At 57.4% G+C, this 18,746-nt stretch overlaps 2 protein-coding genes across 3 annotated transcripts in view; one reads left to right on the forward strand and one right to left on the reverse strand.

Moving 5' to 3' along the window:
• Grin2c (glutamate receptor, ionotropic, N-methyl D-aspartate 2C) overlaps positions 1–682 on the forward strand; it is a 17,639-nt gene extending 16,957 nt beyond the window's left edge. Inside the window, exon 14 of the mRNA XM_013036546.1 lies at positions 23–682. Within this exon, the coding sequence (XP_012892000.1) occupies positions 23–313 (291 nt within the window). The 3' untranslated portion in view covers positions 314–682. The remainder of the gene's footprint in view (positions 1–22) is intronic.
• A 3,608-nt stretch (positions 683–4,290) lies between these two features.
• Positions 4,291–18,746, reverse strand: part of Tmem104 (transmembrane protein 104) — a 53,283-nt gene continuing 38,827 nt past the window's right edge. For both annotated transcript variants that reach the window (XM_013035971.1, XM_013035977.1), the window contains exon 10: positions 4,291–6,378. In XM_013035971.1, coding sequence (XP_012891425.1) covers positions 5,618–6,378 — 761 coding nt within the window. In that variant the 3' untranslated portion in view covers positions 4,291–5,617. The remainder of the gene's footprint in view (positions 6,379–18,746) is intronic.

Consider the following 18,746-nt stretch of genomic DNA (forward strand, 5'->3'; position numbering starts at 1 on the left):
GCGGCTGCCCTCCCCCTGGGAGGCGTGGCCGGACGGTGGGCAGCCCCGACGGCACGTCTGCCTGCACACTGGAGCCCACCTGCCGTTCTGCTGGAGTGCTGTCTGCCCTCATCTCCCACCCTGCGCCAGCCATCGTCCCTGGCTCCCCGGGGCCTGGGGCCACGGGGCACCCAGGGGCAGGACCCTGGGGCTGAGCACGGGCTGCAGGGACAGCAGGGTGCTGCACGAGGCCCGCCGTGGGGCCTGTGTGACTCAAAGCTTCTCAGCACCATGCACCTGGAGGCGGGTCTCCAGCCTGGAGTCGGAAGTGTGAGGTGCTGGGCTGGATCTTCTGCTTGGTCCTGCCGGAATGAGGGCACCGGCAGGTTTGGGGCTTCCCTGGCTGCTATCAAGAAACCCTGGCCTGGGGGGGAAACAGCGGCACATGATGTCTTCCACGGCCAGCGCAGCGACCTCAGCAGGCTCAAGTCCTGCCACCGGCCGACTGTGGATGTTCTATCTTGCGAAGTCCTGTCCATCCAGCCCAGCACTGCAGGGGGCAGAGGGTAAGGATCCCAGAGGGTGTCCTGGTCCTGGATGGAGTCTGCCAGTCTCTACTCATGGCTGCTGTGGCCAGGGGGTGGGGCACAGAAGCTGGAACTTGGGAGTTGAAATGGGGCCGTTTCCACCCTTGGAGTTTGTTCTTACGGGAGTCTTGGGTCATTAAACAAACCTTTTACAACGCACTGGTTCTGGCCGCCTCATTCTGCCTGCTGGAGCCTGTAGGTGACAGAGCATCCTGGGAATATCCCAGCCTGTAGGTGACAGGAGCATCATGGGACTATCCCAGCCTGTAGGTGAGCAGAGCATCCTGGGATTAGTCCAGGAGGGGCCTGGAGCAGGTGGGCAGCTCCCTGGGGACGACTTAGCTTCAGGTGTCTCAGAGGGGTGTGGGAGCGGCTCCAGACAGCAGCAACCTTTGGTATTCGGTGGCAGCTCCACCTGTGTTGGTGCCAGATGTGACAATTGTGTACCGCGTGGAGGCTGTGGTGATGGACAGAGTCTAGCCCCTCGGTCTCCTGGAAAGGAGAGGTTGGTTGGTGCCAGGGCTGTGACTCCTGCCAGGGATCCCGGGGAGTCTGATGGGGTCAGGGTGGAGAAGGCAACAGAAGTCTGTTGTGGGGAGCCAGCTAAGCTCGTCTGGGGCGTGGCTGGCTGCATCTGTCCCATGGATCTTGGGAACCCAGTGTAGGTGGCATCCCAGCTCAGAGTGGCTCCGTCTTACCCGTGCCTAGATTTCTCACTCTTTGTTTTGGCTCCCCGTCCTTGGCTGAGCTCCCCTTCCTGTGACGCACCATTGGCCAATGGTGTGCAATTACATCAAACTCTCCCCTGCACGACTATGCCCGTGAAGGGAGGAAGCATTCATCTCTGTGCCATAAACGTGGTAACCGTTACCAATCCCATCACACAAAGGTAGAGGCCAGACTATCCTCTAGAGAATCGAGTGGAGGAAGCAGGAACTCATTTCCTGTGATAGAGAGGAAGGTGTATGAGGGGTGAGGGGGTCCCTCCCTCTAGGTTCCTCTCCCATAGCTTTTGGGTTTTTTTTTTTGTGCCCATCCTGGGACTTGAACTCAGGTCTTGAGTGCTGTCCCAGAGCTTCTGTGTTCAATACTAGTGCTCTACCACTTGAACCACAGCCCCACTTCTGGCTTTTTAGTAGTTAATTGGAGATAAGAGTCTCATAGACTTTCCTGCTCAGGCTGGCTTCAAATGGCGAGCCTCAGAGCCCAGCCTCCCGAATAGCTAGGATTGCAGGCATGAGCTATGGATGTCCAGCCTGCTTCTTGCTGGTCAGTCTGTGAAGACCTACTATTTGGATGGGGACCATGAAAATTGGGCTGTTTGGGTTTGATTTTAGGGGCAAGAGTAGCCAAATGGCAGGATAGGTTGCTTCCAGCTGTAGCCAGAGTCGGACCATCCCAAGAATGGGTGCCCCCTCCTCCCCTAATATGGTTCAAGTTCTGCCCTGCCCTGGGGATTTCCACTGGTGGGAGCCAGGTTTCATTGACACTGAGCAACAGGTGGGTGAGTGTGGGTTTAGATGAGGGCTCAGGCTGCTGTTTTGGAAAGATTTGACTTTGGTTGTAGCCATGGGAGTGGCAGGGTCCTTGGACCTGAGCCCCTCACATTCCTCAGGGTCCCCTGTGCAGCTCCAAGGAGGAGGCTGCAGCAGGTGAGGCTGGGAGGGGGTACGAGGTCTAGGCTGCTCTGCTTGCTGCCCAAGATCATTAATAACCAAGAACTGGAAAGATAATTAAGAGCCGAATGTGGAGCGGCACCTGCTGCTGGGCCAGGAGCCAGCTGCTTGTTCCTTCCCTAGGAATGGAGGGGAAGGAGTAGAGGAGGATGCTTCCTGCATCTCAGAGAAGGCTGGCCTGGCTTCCTGCGTAAAGGGACAATGCCCCTGCCTGTGCCAATCCCCTTGGGAAGCAGAAAGCCTGATAAGGGAGGAGAGGACAAGAAGCCATAGCTGTGAAAAATGTCTCCGAGAAGGCCTGACAACTCAGATTTCCCCCAGTGCTGCTTTTTCCTTTCGGTGGGAGGCAGGAACAGAAGTCCTGCCGTAGCAGGAGACTTAGTCTGACCCACTTCTTTTCTGCAGCTGCCCTGCTTTCCCTGGACTCTAGCTGGAAGCTCAAGTCCATACCAGCTTTGTCCAGAAAGCCAGGAGAGAGACTTTGAAGAGACAGAGTTCAAGTTTGTTTGTTTTTTTAAGTCCACCTCCCCACACCCCCACCGAAATCTTGTAGATCCTGAACCAATCAGGTTTGTTTCCTGGTTTAAATTACAGCAGGTACTGGCCATGAGAACTCTCTCCTCATTAAGCTACGAAACCAACTGTGAACCTGGAGTCTCAAAGGAGACCTGGGCTAGAAGCCCAGGGAGGGCAACGAGCGACGAGGGAGACTTACATTTTGGTAAACAGCAGCTTTATTGCACACTTGTGCCAGGCACTGAGCTCAGTCTTTTATGGTCTGATTGTCCAGCACTAGGTGCTTTGCAGAGAAAGAGACCGCAGAGGCTTTGGCCTCTCAGGTCTAATCGCCAGATGCTCACACAAAGCACCCAACACCGTACCTGCTACACAGCAGCCCAAGGCCCCAGGGGCCGAGAAGCAGTGGCAGCGCCCACTTGTGGCCCAGGATCTTGGAGCTCTTTTCAGTGGCTCTTGGCTTGTCTGTCTTGCTTGGGCCTCTGACCCCTGGGACAGGTTGAAATCTAGGCCTCTCTTGTCCCCAGGACTTGGGCACTGCCAGCCACTTGACACTCCCCCCCCCCCACTGTTTTCCCATGAGGCAGCAGAAGCCTGCATCCCGTGCTCTTGACATTAGCCTCCGCCTGTTGCTGAGGCCGCTGCTGGCCTCCTGTAGTGAGCACAGTTGTGCGGCCTGACCTGGCCTGGTGCCTGCGCCTCCCAGCCCATCAGCCGCCATCTGCCCCATCTCCTGGTGTCACGTGAGGTGCAGCCGGAGCCGCTGGCACCGGGTTCTGATGCTCAGGTAGGGTCTGGTGCTTCCCACCGAGGCAGGCACAGATCCTTTACTCCCACCTTGACCTGGCCTGCCCCGAGGCTGGTCCCTGTTGTGGACAGTGGCAGCTGATGAAGTTTAAGATCTCCTCCATGGTGACACTTCTTGTCCTCTCCACACTGACCCCCAGGGACTCCCTGCAAAGGGACCCAAGACCTCCCCAGCCACATCACCGAGTTCATGTACCCACGTGCAGCTGCTTTGATCACACACAGAAAGCAAGTAGGTCATATTGTGGGGGTCTTCTTCCCTGTGTCCCCTAAACCACCTGACCTGGGGAGGAAGGTGTCTGATCTCATCTGACCTCTGGCAAGACAGATGGAGACCAAGGAGCACAGGAACCAGACAGTGGCCCGTGCTGCTCCGAGCTCTGCTGGCAGGTGGAAGGAAATGTGTGTGCACGTGCACGAGCGCGCACGGCCGTGGCTGGGCCGGCCGCTGTAGGTGGCTCCAGATTGTCACATACATCAAGCCGGGCTTTATGATGCTAATCATCTTGATTACAAAATTTGGTTAGGAGCGAGGGGTGGCGGGATGATTTAATTTGCTTTGTCCTTAAGCAAGATAGAGCATAATTGGAGAAGGGTAAGTACAGATGTTTTAATTGAGTTCTCAGCACACGGCGGAGCAGCTTCAGGGAGGGCCTGGGCACAGGGGGAGGGCGAGCATGGCTTCATTACTCTTGCTTGCCGCGGCGGCGCCCACCTAGCTTGGAAGATGGGGTAATGGCGGGTGCGTGTGTTTTTCACATGGGTGGGAAATGACCTTATGGGGGGACAGTGGTGGGGACTGCAAAGGTGACACGGTGAGGCAGGCTGCGGCCGATCGCGCCCCGGGGTCTCTTCGAGGTGTGGATGTTGAAGGCAGAGGTGGGAGGTGGGGGCGCTGCCTGCGGATTCTGGTCTTTGCAGCTCCCCTGATTCCCAAGGTGGGGGGGGGAGGGCACCCAGCCTTGTGGCACTGCCCCGGCTTTAAATGTGAGGTGAGACGAGAAGTGGGAGGGGGAAGGTGGCTTTCCTCAGGAGTGGGGAACAAGGCACTGAAATCGAGAGGAGGAACGGGCACCGGAGGGCCCCCAAACTCCCCAGAGGCGGCTCCCCACCCCCAGGGCCGAAACAGAAGGCACATGGCAAATGTGGAGTTTGTTGTCACCTGTGCTGGGGAGGCAGGTGCATGCATGATTGGGAGGGGGACGGTGGGGGAGGGGCGGGGGGGGAGGGAAGGGGGGACTGGCCTTCTCCTATCTCACAGCAGCCCGAGGCAGTGTGGACAGTGAGCACCCACAGTCAAGTCCGTGGGGGTGCCCCTTTAGTGTTGGGGTGCAGCGTTGAGGCAATCTGGGCTGATCTTCTACAGGTGCCCAGGGCACTATGCCACGGGGGGGGCAGCTCCTTACTGTGGGAGGCCCCAAGGACTCCCCATTGTGGGGTGGCCAGGGAGCAGGGAGTTCCACTCGGGGGGGTCACAAGCCAAGGGCGTTAAGCCAGCTTACGGGCTGCGGGGTGCCCCGCGGAAGGCACAGTCCATGGCTGCTGTCCCCGGGTTGGCACCCACAGCAAGGGCCCTCACAGCTCTAGTCTAGAAATTCTGAGGCCAATTAGCACTTCCTGTTCTTGTGCCCGGGGTGCGCCAGGCCCTCCCCCAGGAGCAGCATTTAGCCACTGTCGGGCCTGGCAGCAGCTGGGCCCTGGCGCTTCCCGGCAGGCCACGTTAGGATGGCCAGGGCCTGGGCTTTGAGAGGCAGCGGCTACTCGAGGACAGACAAGGACGCAAGAGGGAGCAGGGAGGGAACACCGAGGCTGGCATAAATAGCAGCAGTGCCAGCACTGCGTCTCCACCACAGAGGAGCCTGCCTCGAATGGTGGGGTGGAGTGGGGCGGGGGGGGGTGCATCCTGCAACCTAGGAGCAGCCACGTGCTGCCCCGCTGGGCGAGACCGAGGACACAGACCGGGAGCGTCCTGGGTGGGCAGGGGGCCATCGTGGAATGAGCATCTTGCTCGGTGGTGGGGAGGCCAGGGCTGAGGTCCCAGCCCCGCTGCCCTCAGAGCTTCGTCTCACTGAGGACAATGTTGGCCGTGACAAAGAAGAAGCAGGAGAAGGCCCAGAGCAGCACGAAGCCCACCCAGAAGGTGTGGCGGAACGGGGACCAGTGCCTGTTGACCGTCCCGTAGCCGAAGGCCAGCTGGGTGTCCTTGCGGCAGTGGTACACCAGGAAGGCGGGGATCACGTACTGGATGCCGGTGCCCGCGTAGGCTCCGGTGATGCCCACCAGGGACTCCAGGTCGTGGGTGCAGAAGGCCACCAGCACGGGGGGCGCCAGGGTGATGGTGGGGAACACCACGCGGTCCACCACCCACGGGTAGGCGCCGCCCTCCCGGTGGAAGAGCGTCTTCCAGTTGTTGCGCAGGGTCACGGCGATGATGGGGAAGTTGGTGCTGATGGTGAAGACGGGAAAGAGGCCCAGGAAGAAGCGGACGGCGGCCAGCCTCACCACGTCGCAGCGGGCGAAGTTGAGGGTGTACATGTCCTGGAAGCTGTCGCCACGGAAGCAGAAGATGGCCGTGAAGGAGAGGAGCCCGTAGAAGGCCAGGATCAGCACGTAGTCCAGGAACACGAGGCGCGTGAGGTGGCGTTTGGAGGAGACGGGCGTGACGAGGGATGGCAGGGAGTGCTGGCACATGAAGGAGTAGACGCACACCCCGAAGAGGTTCCGCACCCCGGAGAGGTCGGCCAGGGGCGGGTGCCCCTCTCCTTGCCCCTTCCCGATGCGGACCAGGGCCAGAACGATCATGATGGCAAAGGCTGCAACACAGGACGGGGAGTCAGCCAGTGGGCGTGGAAACTTCCTCTTGGTCTGGGGGAGGGGGGTGGGGGTGGGAAAGGGGGATGTGGAAGAACTGGGGCTCAGTGAGGCAACTGTCACCTGCAGGTTCATGCAGCCCCAAAGCCCCATGGGGGCAGGCCCACCATGGCTGTGCAACAGAACCTTCTCCCTGTCCTGTTCAGAGCAGGAAGTGGCACCTGGTCCCTCTGGGGGAAGAAATGACACCAAATAGCACATGGCTGTTCTTTGGAGCCTGGTGGCCTGGAAAGGACAGGGGATTTCCTACCGAAGCAGAAAGGGACCTGTGAGCCTCACTGTTCAGACCCATCAGACTCCGCTGCTGATGCGAGACCAGGCTGGCTTCATCTACCTGCTTGTGCAATGGTCTTTTGGGGGGAGGAACACAGGCAGGCATGGCTGGGCACTGTACCCACACAACCGGGGTTCAGGAAGAACGGAACCATCAATGGACAAACATTCCTGACAGGCAGAGAAGTGCATTTTCCAGATCTTTTCTAGCTGCTGTATCTGCTCTCCAGATTACCCAGAGCTGCCACCTTAGGTGTTCAACACACAAACACGGTTCCAGGAGAGCCTGTCTCCATTCTGGATTTCCAACCCTCACTGAGTCTGCTTAGAGCAGATCTGATGGTGCCTCTAGCCTGGGCCCTGAGGCCTCAGGGGAAACCACAGGGATACGGGATGCTTCTTGGAGCAGGGTAGAGGGGAGTGGGTGAGCAGGGAACGGCACGCAGTTCAACCCCTCCCATCCAACCCCAGCGGAGGCTTAGAGATCTCCTCCAGGGATGGCGTTAGGGGACCCCCCCCACTATTCTCTTCAGGAGATGACAACAATCCCCGGATCCTGGGAGAGGTCATGCTGCTGGACATTCCATGGGGAGTGTCCTCCCACGGTGACATTTGGAGTGGGGCGGGATCATCTATTACTTTTAATCGCTGTCAGGGACAGGCGGGGCGGGGGAGGCGCGGGAACAGCTCTGTGAAAATTGCCAATAAAGAAGATGATCTGTGTCTGCCTTTCACGGGCGCCCGTCCTGCCACTCCCGGGCAGCACAAATCTTCCTGGCTGGGAAGTAAGGAGACAGGGCGACCTAGTTCCTCTCCCGCTTGTATGGGAGATTTGTGGGATGGGTAGAGGAGTGGGTATGGGAAACAGACCAGAGTGTGAGAAGGGCCAGTCCCGCAGGAGGGGCACTGGACGGGGTGTGGGGACACTGGCTGGCTGGAGGTGGCGGGCCGGGCACCAGGAGGGCTTCACGGCCACAGAGCAGGAGCTGGGGGCACCGGAGGCGGCGGCAGGCAGCCGTGCCGCTGTAGGTAGGGCACTGGGTCAGGGTGATGGGGGGGAAGGGGTCAGTGGCTACCAGTCAAGTTTCAAATCTTCCTCTGCCACAACTGCTCGGGGTGCTATCTCTGACCTGCCCTGCTCTAGGCTCTGGCACCAATTTAGAAAGAAGCCAGGGGAGAAATCCTTCAGTGTGTGTCACCTGACCTCAGCCTTGGGCCCCTGGGTCCTGAAAGCAGAGCCGTGTGACCAGGATGTGTGCAGCTCATTACCTGGGATGCTGGCTCCTCTTCCACTCTCCTGGCACCCCTACATCGCTAAGAGGCCACAGGAAAGGCAGTGGAACGGATTGCTTACCGAGAGCAGCCATCAGGCAGCCCTGGTGAGGGCTCCATGCCAACAAACCAGGGAGGAGTAAGTTCTCAAAGCCACAAGACTTGTTTTGTGAAGCACACAACTGTCCCTCTGCTCCCACACACCTACCAAGAGTGAGGACCTGCATCTTTACTTCACTGAGTATGTAGGGGTATTTTCTAGAACTTTCAGGATGGCCTACGAAGCCATGGTTACTGTAGACAGACACATGTCAGAATTCTCTTAGCTATAGCTATGTTTAACCTGATAACACTTCCACCTGGTCGAGACAGGTTCTCTTAAACTTTGTCATCAAAATCTATTTTCTAGCCAGGTGCTGGTGGCTCTCGCCTGTCATCCTAGCTACTCAGGAGGCTGAGATCTGAGGATCACAGTTCAAAGCCAGCCTGGGCAGGAACATCTGTGAGACTCTTATCTCCAATTAACCACCAAAAGGCTAGAAGCAGAACTATTGCTCAAGAGGTAGGGGGCCAACTTGAAGTGAAAGAGCTAAAGGACAATGATAACAGAATGCCTTATGGAAATGGACATGTACAGTTAAAGTAGAGCACCAACCTTGAACAGAAAAGCTAAGCAAGAATAGGAGGTCCTAAGTTCAAGCCCCAGCACTGCAAGTAAAAACTCTTATATAACCATCACTGGTCACTTCAATTGTCTATCATGAAGGACCCCTCCCGTCAGCCTAAATCAGCTAGGTGGAGGAGAGGCTTTGTGAGCCGCACCTGGCGGGGGTGGGGTGGGGTAGGGTGGGGAAGGTGGGGGGGGGGCGTCTCCTTGAGCCTGGCTCCATCTCCCCTCCCCGCGGTGGTCACAGCTGCGTGGCTGTCAGGAGCTCACGGGGCTGGCTGTGGGGCACAGGACGTGCCCTGGCTCCGGGAAGACTAAAGCGGAGTGCCTGTGACCCGCTGTGGCGGCGCCCCGTGCCCCTGTGTGTGCCAGGCTTGCCTTGCGCCCTGGCGGACACGCACCCTCGCACCAGGGAAGGAAGCATGGGCCCCAAGGACAGCCTGGAGCCCCCAGAAGCACCTGAGCCTGAAGGCAAGCCCTGGGTGACCCCCCGCCCCACCCCACAGGCAGACCCTTCTGCTCCTCACCACCAGGTTATTTTGGGCGGAGCTAATATGGGAGGGGGCTGAGAAGGAAGTCATTCTGGCCTGGCCTATAGACGGGCATTCGGCATTTAAAAGGAGCCTGTACACCCCAAGCCCTGGGTTCCACAAGCTAGACAGAAGGGGAAGGCATGGGAGCGTTGGGGGCTCAGGCCTGTGGGGGCCACTGCCCTGCCCTGGTGCCTCCCTCCCTGCGCTGCTGGAGGACAGCGTTCAGTTATCTCCTAGATTGATCGCCCCATCCCTGGGAGACAGCTGCTCCAAAAACTCATTAGGTTTGCTCATAAATCAAGATGAAGGGAGGATGACAAGCCGTGAGCGACGGTCACGGCCAGGCGGTGTGTTGGGGACACAGCTTGAGTGCCGGCGCCGGCCACGGGGCTCTGGCTCATCTCAAGGCTGCGTGGGAGGTGTGGATGGACAGGGGGGCGAGACAGCAGCCAGGGATCCTGATGTCCAGGACTTCCCCATCCGATGTGTGGGGAGCCGGGGGGGGGGTGCGGCTCTCTCCTGAGGTCTCTTGGGCTTAGCCTCAGGGATGTCATGTGTGCGCCCGTGTGCATTCCACACTGGCGGTGACACTTCAAGGGACGAGGAGAAACGTCAAGGAGCCAGGGAGAGGGCAGAGGGTGGTGAGGGCCTGACACTGTCGCCTGAGGGCTGGCAGGCCTAGGCAGGCTCAGCTGCAGAGTGATGGGCAGCGGCAGGGGACTTCGTTTGCTGCTTCTGACCGGAACCACCCACTTGTTTAGTCAACAAAGAGGCACATAGTATCTGCTAAGTGCTGCTGGCACTCTTCAGGCCACGGGGGGTGAGGGGAGGACTGGCGCTGGACACCTGGCGCTGGACACCTGTGGCTCACACCTGTAAGCGTAGCTACTCAGGAGACTGAGATCTGAGGCTCACAGTTTGAAGCCAGGTTGGGCAGGAAAATCTGTGAGACTCTTATCTCCAATTAACCACCAAAAAGCCAAGTAGAACTATGGCTCAAGTGACAGAGCTTCAGCTCGGAGTGAAAAAAGCTGAAGGATAGCATCCAGGCCCTGAGTTTAAGCCCCAGTACTGGCACAAAAATAGAGGAAGGAAAGAAGGAAAGAGAAGGAAGGAAGGATGGACAGATGGATCAGCTGGCAGTCACACAGGGCATCAGCAGGTGGCTGATGACAGGTACCTAAGTCCAAGGGTAAAGACCACCTGGTAGCTGGGCGCCAGTGGCTCACACCTGTAATCCTAGCTACTCAGGAGGCTGAGATCTGAGGATCGCGGTTCAAAGCCAGCCTGGGCAGGAAAGTCTGTGAGCAGTAGCGCTGTGGCTGAAGTGGTAGAGCACTAGCCTTGAGCTGAAGAGCTCAGGGATAGTGCCCAGGCCCAGAGTCAAAGACCACCTGGTGGGGGCATGGCCAGGTGTCAGAGAATCTTTTGGGCTGTTCTGCTCTGCAAGTCTGTGGCTGCTGCAAGCTGACCTTGATTTAGGAGAAAAGGAGCTCACTGACAAGAAGTCACCTCTAGTTGGCCCCTTCCCGGTCCCCAATTCCACCTGATGTGTGTGCTGCTCGCACAAGGGCTTCTGACAGCTGAGCTGAGTTCTACATGCTGGGCTCCCTGTACTGATTCACCTTGAGGCTCGGCCTGCTCCCCCATATCTAACTCTTTGGGAGGGAGACAGACAGTCATTATCTCCGGAGCTGAGACAAAGACAGGAAGCACACTTCCTGAGAGTTCAGCACAGAGAAGGGGCATCTCTTGTCCCTTCCCAGGGAGGTGCGGGGGAAAAAGCAAAATGTACACAAGAGCTGCATTGCCTGCCTGCAGAACCTGGATGGTGTCTGTCCTTCCTTGCTGTCAGTAAGAGCTAGGTAAGAAGTGCCTTTGGGAGACATCTGGCCATAACTGTCTGTCCTCAGAGCCTCTCCCCATGGCCGAGGAGCAGAGAACACCTGCCGAAGGACAAAGATGATGCTGATCCCTAAGAGGCCAAGCACCAACGCAGCCTCAGCCTCTCCTCAGGGCCTCCCTTCCTGAGCAGGGAGGGAGGGCAGGGGGCAGGAGAGCGGGGCTTTAGTAGCCAGGTGAAGCCATGAATGGACCAAGACTTTACAGGAGTGGAATGAGAGGGGAGCAGGCATCTAAGGCTGGGCCCCTGGGCTTGGATGTTCCCCCTTAGGGACTCCATTCAGAAGTCTTCTGTGCTGATCGCTGTTGGCTTTGGCATGGCTTTTCCCACGCACACACCCTCTGCGGCCCTCCCTTGGTTTTCTGTGGGCAGGAAATCAGAGTTGTCAGCAGCCAGCTCCCTCCTTTGTGTGCTGAAAATGCACCCTTGGGCGTCAACACCGCAGCTCGCTTGCACTGGAGGTGTGGAAAGGGGAGGGCACCGCCCGAGACAGCACAGCAAATGACCTGGATGGATGGCACCGCCAGCGGCGGTGAGACACTTCCTGTCGTACGGAATGTGGACTAAGGCCTGGTAGGACTTTGCTTTCCTTGCAGAATTCTGGCATCTCGTGGGGCTGGCGCTGGGCCTACGGCACAGGGGTCCGGCCTCTCCCCTTCTCCCTCCTAGGGGACCTTACGCTCTGATCAAGATTGTGGCACCACGGGACCCGGGCTTCTTCTTGGTGGCTTTACCACCTTGCTCATGCCCATGACTGGCTCTGAAATGGTGTGAGGTGGATGGTGGGCACGGCCCGATGCTGCCCAGGACCCTGAGAAGGTGGCACCAGAACTTCCCGGCTGTGACAGGGGACCCTGAGAAGCACCTGGATCTGTGCTGTTTGCCACAGCAGCCACGGCCACGTGTGGCTGCCACGCGTCTGCATGGGTGGCGTGGGTGGCAGGCCTCAAAGTAGGTGTGCTGAAGATCAAGGCACATACATCCCAGGCTTAATGTGAAAAAGGAAGTTTGTCAAACAAAACAAAGCCAACTCACTAGTAATCTTTTCATGTGAACTATAAGTTAAAAGGCTTTTGGGGGGTACCTAAATTTTTTTTTTAATCAAAAGTGATTTTCTGCCGGTTGCCAGTGTCTCACGCCTGTCATCCTAGCTACTCAGGAGGCTGAGATCTGAGGATCATAGTTTGAAACTAGTGTGGGCAGGGAAGTCCACGAGACTCTTGTCTCCAATGAACCACCAAACAGCTGAAGCTGGAGCTACGGTTCAAGGGGTAGAGTGACAGCCTTGAATGAAAAAAGCTAAAGGAAAGCACCAGGCTCTAAGTTCAAGCTCCAGAATTGGTGCATGTGTGAGTGTGTATACACACACATACACACACACACACACACACACACACACACACACACACACACACACAGAGGACAAATAGATTCTGAGCTCCCCTGGACTATAACAAAGCTTGGCCTACAATCAGAATAAACCGGCTGGGGCTTAGTGCTAAGGAATGGGCCTATGGCCCAGAGTCCTCGACCTAGAGGGATAGCTTAATAAAGGTGTAAGCTGCAACAGGGCCTCTGGAAACTTGAAAGCCCCGCCCAACACCCCTACAAGAGGCCCTATCACTGGCCTGCTCCCTGTCTTCAGCAGGGTCCAGAAGAGACAAGGACAGAGCCATGGTAGACAAGGAAGACACACCATTAAGATCAGACCATGTGTCTGGATCCTTGGGTGCTGGGTTTGCACACCAATATTTGGAATCACAGCTCTAAGCGCCAAGGGTGCACAGAACACACTTCCTCCCTGCATCATGGCCTCAGGGCCTTGTCACAAGCCAGTTGGTGTGTTGTCTTTCTTTGGCTGGGCTGTCTATCCACTCGTGGAGCTCTGAGGCTGGGTAGGCTCCAGCCTGTACTGTCCCAGACCCTGCGCTGTTCCCCAGGTCCCATTTGTGGCTCTGGCTCCAGCCTGGCACACAGGAGCGGCGGCCATTTGTCAAGGCGGCTGTTGGAGGGCGGGTACTCTCTTCTCCAAGCCCAGAACCAACATGCCAGAACTAATGATAACAAATGGCTGGTGTGTACTCATCACTAAGCTCGGGCCCCAGCACTCCAGGCGGGGAGCTGGGCTTGGGGAGGGGCTTGGGTACAGCTTCGTCCTTCACCCCTGCACTGCCCTTGCAGGAGAGACAGCTCCAACCCTGCCTGAAGCTAGGTCATCCGGAGGGCTGGGAGGACCACACAACATTGCCCCGAGCTGACAACCAAGCAATTCCTCAGTCCCAATAACCAGAGTAGTGACTGGGCATTTGTCTCTAAATAATGGGACTGACTTCCTGTGAAAGGAGAGCTGCATTCAGAGACAGGAGATGGGAGTCTGTAGGTGGGGTGTGCGCGGTACCCCAGGAAGCTTGTCCGAGAAACGGCCAGAGGGAGGGAGGCTGTTTTATTCCAAACAAGTCCAAGTCCTCAAATTACATTTGGCTCAACTCCATTGAGCCAATGAGAGGAGACTCGTTGCTTTTAAAAATGAGAGATGAACCGGGCATGGTGGCTCATGCGTGTCATCCTAACTACTCAGGGAAGCTGAAGTCTAGGTTCAAAGCCAGCCTGGGCAAGGAAAGTCCATGAGACTCTTATCTCCAGAAAACCAGAAGTGGTGCTGTGGCTCAAGTGATAGAGTGCTAGCCTTGAGCTGAAGAGCTTAGGTTAGCTCTCAGACCCAGAGTTCAGACCCCATAACTGACCAAAAAAAAAAAAAAAGGAGATGAAGTCAGTGGCTTCACCCCTGAAATCCTAGCTACCCACAAGGCTGAAAGCTGAGGATTGTGGTTTGAAGCTAGTTGGGGCAGGAAAAGTCTGCGAAGCCTCTAATTAACCAGCAAAAAGCTGTGAGTAGAGCTGAGGCTCAAGTGGTAGAGCACCAGCCTTGAGTGAAGAAGCTAAAACATCCAAGCCTTGAGTTCAAGCCTGGGTACACACACACACACACACACACACACACACACACACACATGCGCACACATGCACACATGCATGCACGCTTAGATGACTATGGGGGCCTGAGGGGTGGAGGGGGTGGTTCAGGGATGGCGTGGCTAGAGCCTGACCCACAGCAGCTGGTCAGAAACATGGCAGTGCATCTTCCCATCACAGAACCTCAGCTCCCAGCACCTGAGAACAAACACCCCTGCAGCCCTGGGCTCTCGCTGCTTCTGCTTGTGCTCAGTGATCCTATTGGGGACCTCACCCTGGCAGCCTAGTCAAGCCACGGCCAGAACCCTTCCCAGGACACCTGGCAAAGATGCCAGCTGGTCTCTGGGGCTCTGGGGTATGAGGTGAAGGGCTGCTTACACCTGCTCTGCGAACCAGAGCGATCCCTGGCTCCTCCTCTTGTACCAACACCACCCTCCAGTGCCTGAAGCCACACGAAGCCAGTGTCCTCCCTCGGCAAGTACCCTGCTACCCTGGCTGGCCCATCCTTCCTGGCCACCATTCCACCTGAGTGCTGGCCCAGGGTCTGTAGCGGGTTCCCTGAAACTTCAGGGCACCCTGGTGTCCGCCCAGGAGGAGGTTCCCCTGGCGAGAGGGAGGGGGCCCCCTCGTTGTGCTTCTGTGCCCTAGGTTAGACTTTCCTCTCAGGCCTATGCCAGGCTGGCCCTGCCCAGAACAGCTCACCCCGAACACATGTGGGTTTCCGCTGGAAGGTGGGAATGGGAAGCCAACTGGCTCCGCCCCTGCTGGGTGGGCTCCTCTGCTTCTGAGGGGATTCAAGCTCTGTCCACGCCTCACCCTGGGGACAGCGCGGCCCTTCTCCCTGGGGGGCTCAGGCGAGCCCTGGCTGCTCCCCGGCGGCAGGACCCAGCTGAGCCGCAGTGTGGAGGCAGAGGTCCTGGTCTGGCCTCGTCATCCTTCAACTTTCCCTACCTCAGCGCGCAGCGCACAGGTGGCGTCTGGGAGGCAAAGTCTCAATTTTTCATTCCTAAGCTGTCAGAGCAGCTCAGTCTGTGACTGTGTGCAAGGAGGGGGTGGGGGAAGGCTGCTAGAGGACTGATCTCCTTTGTGCAGATTGCAACATAAAACTTCACACTTGTGGTCGCCCTCCTCTGAAGGCCCAGTCAGCCTTTCTTCCAGAACAGAGACCAGGAAGGAGAGGACGGGGAGGAACCCAAGGACGAGGGTGTGTAGAGTCCCCTGGTATGAACGTAAGTTCTAGGCTACAGAGATGCTCAGAGCTGGCTCAAGCCAGCTGCGTGTGTGTGTGTGTGTGTGTGTGTGTGTGTGTGTGCATGCCTGTGAATGACTACCAGACAGCTTCAAGGTCATTAGTGTGAGCCCCAACCCTGCCTAGAGGTCATGTGGGCAGCTACTATCAGCCCCTATGCTGCGATCTGAAACCTGCCCTCCCTGCCCCCTAGTGCCCAGGCAGCCAGTCTGTCAGCACTCATCTGGTGGCTGGATCTGCAGGGGTCTGGGCCACAAGCACGGTGGAGCTGCTGACCAACTCAGAGGAGAGAAGCCGCCCAGAGAACAAAAGCTTCCTTCGCTCAGTGCTCAGCCCAGTCTCTGGTCATTCGCAGGCGATTGCCTGTGGCTGTCTCTTCTCCAGCAAAGATGAGCAGCCCTAGGCCAGACGCCCTGGGCTCTGCTCTATAAACTTCCCTTTAAACCGAGAATAAAGTGGAGACCACAATGGAACATACACAAAAGGTTTTTCTGGATTTCTTCTGGACCCTGAAGAGTGGCTAGCTTCCAGAAAGCCCTGGAGAGTGACCTAAAGGGCGGGGGGAGCAGTAAGGGCGGGAGGTGAGGCAGAGGGGACGGAAGGGTCAGCACGGGAGGCCTGGCTGCGCGGTGGTGGGGACAGGGGGTGGGGGGGTGCCATCTACATTTGGGGTGACAAGGTCCTTCCTGGATCTCCAGGAGGCACTAGTGGAGGAGTCGCTGTGGAAGAATTTAAATGCCAACTGGCAGGGTGGGCAACAGATGGCTCACAAGACCCCTGGCTGTGGAGAGCGACAGATTGGGATTCCCGCAGAGACCAGACATGGACCTGGAGACAGGTGAAACACGGAAAGCCCTCCTCTTCCGAGGTGAAGGTCTCCTCTTGTGGACCTCCTGCTCCCCCGGGTCCCCACCCCCACCTCTGGCTTTTGAAAGCAATCTGGGGCACTTGTGGGGGCCAGGGTGTGTGTGTGGGGGGAGTAGGACCGAGCCACTTCCCGTGGCAGCGCCAGCTCTTCCACCGACGCCCGGGGAGGACGGCGTCTGACCCACTTTGAGGAGAACAGAGACTGAGCGCGCGCGTGTCTGCTCCGCATACACAAGCAAGGCAAGGAAACCCTGCGGGCTCTCGGCAGCCAACCCTGAGGGCGGCAGCGTGCGCCGCAGCAGCCTTTATTAGAAAGACTTGGGTTTTTAATAACGCCAAATGGGGCGCGCTGAGCTTAGCCAGCTGCTTGTGTTCCCAAGCGGGAAGCATCTGCCGGGGAAAGTGGTAATGGGACGGAAGGAGGAAGGCCACCGTGGCCCTTTCCAGCCTGAGAGCTCTCCATGGGGCAGCCAGTATGGAAGCTGCCGGCAGGCTTGAGTCTCATGGCTTAAGGCCCAAGATCTCCGGCCATGGCAGCTGGGCCTGTGGGGTGCCCCTCTCCTGTGTTTCTGGGCCACCTGCTGCTTGACATAGAGCTAGGACCCAAGAGCCTCTGCCCTCCTGCAGGAGCTTACTTCTCATTTCTTGTAGGCTGAGTTTCCTTGAAGGTGTGAGGGTGGAGGCTGGGTGCAGGGATGAGCCGCAGCGGGGACGGGGACGGAGCTGGTGAGGGAGGCTGTGCAGATGGCTCGCTCTTTCTGGACATGGCTGAGCTTGTTCCCCTAATCTCACCACTTTCTCCTTCCCTCTCTCCCTCCCTTCTTTCCTTCCTTCCTCCCTCCTTCCTTCCTCTCTTCCTTTCTTCTTTTTCCTCCTCTTCTTTCTCTTCTGTCCCCGAGCTTTTTTTCTCAACTCTGGTGCTGTACCACTTTGAGTCACAGCTCTACTTCTGGTTTTCTGGTGGTTCACTGGCAATGAGTCTCATGAACTTTCCTGCCTGGGCTGTCTTTGAACTCTGATCCTCAGATCTCAGCCTCCTGAGTAGCTAGGGTTACAGGTGTGAGCCACTGGTGTCTGGTGCTCATGGCTTATTCTGAGGCCACTGTCAGGAGTAGGCAGTGGCTGGCTAGGGCAACAATGGGGTGCCGCTCACTGCCGCTCGCCGCTGCATGCTCACTTGGCACCAGGAACAGTGCCAACAGCACTTTCTGCGTGTTCTCATTGCATCTTTACAGTCTGTGGGAGGCGAGGGGTGTGGCGGAGGGACGCTGGGTTGTTGGCCTGTGTGCTGCCGGAGCACACATTGTTTGACCCACCTCAAAAGGAACAGGACGAGGGGTGCAAGCCAGCTGCCGGGTCAGGGTCCTGGGCTCAGATCCTACATGCAGCTGATCTGAAGCGATCATCTCGGGATAGGGATCGGAAGACTAAGGGGTTGGCTGGAAGGTCTGCTAAGGCCGGACAGCCTTGCTTGTGGACAGCTAACAAGGTTCTTCTCGTACACCTGAACTCGGAGGTATTCACGATTCAGGAATCCCAAACTGACCACCCTCTTGTCCCCAGAACTTTACTAGGGGCATATAAGAAACCAATTGATCCATCGACACTGGTCATCCATTGTCTGACATCTTCCCTGGCAAGTGGCTATTTTCAAAGGCCATTTAACCCTTTAAATCCCACTCTGAAAACACGAACAAACAAACAACAAGTGAACAACCACAAGCCCAATTCTGGTGCTGTGAGGTGTTGTGGGGACCTCAGGGCTCTCAGGCGCGGGAAGGACAGAGTAAAAGCTCCCAGAGGAGCTGGCCAGAGCACCACAGCAAAGCTCTGGAGCCTGCGATCTCCCCTGGCCTCATTTCAACAGATGGCAGAACGAATTTCTAATTAAGCACGGGAAAGTTTCCGGCTCAGCACATTTATGCACGATTCTCCAGTCCCTTTGGTGCTCGTTGTTTCTCTGTCTTCCTGGAACCCAAACCAGCTTATTGCCACCCTGAGCCCGCCCCCCCCCCACCTCCCTGGGCTCTTGGAAAGGCACAGCCCTCATCTTGGAAGCGGGAATTGGAAGGGTATGCAGCAGGCGGGTGTGGGAGCGAGGGTCCAGCAGGGAGGGACCACACAGCTGCTCTTCAAAGGCGAGATGAAAAGGGAGTGTGCTGTAATCTGACAACTTGGCAGAGACCTGAAGGGACAAATGGGGCTTCTGAGATCACTGCCCCTATGGAGTTCTAGAAAAACTGCCTGGGGTGAGCTTGGCCCAGAGAAGAGATACCCTCACAGGGGGGCCCAACCTCTGTTCTGAGTTGGCTTGAGACCACTGGGCAGACAGTCCCTCCCACAGATAGGGCTGCCCATTGGGCACTGCTTGACCGCTCCAGGGGACGCCAGCACCTCTGTCCTCTTGCTCCAGATCTGCGGCAGCCTGGGGAAAATCCCCAGGAGGCTCCACTGCTCTGCTGGGAGCTGCCACTTGGCTTACTCTGGTCTACTTTACTTTACTTGACGGCAGTTCTCCTTCATCTTGGGTGGGCTCTGTCACCAGGAGGTCTGCTTTGCAAGCCCAGAGGTCT

This window comes from Dipodomys ordii, unplaced genomic scaffold, assembly GCF_000151885.1.
Source record: "Dipodomys ordii isolate 6190 unplaced genomic scaffold, Dord_2.0 Scaffold7, whole genome shotgun sequence".
Lineage (NCBI taxonomy): Eukaryota > Metazoa > Chordata > Mammalia > Rodentia > Heteromyidae > Dipodomys > Dipodomys ordii.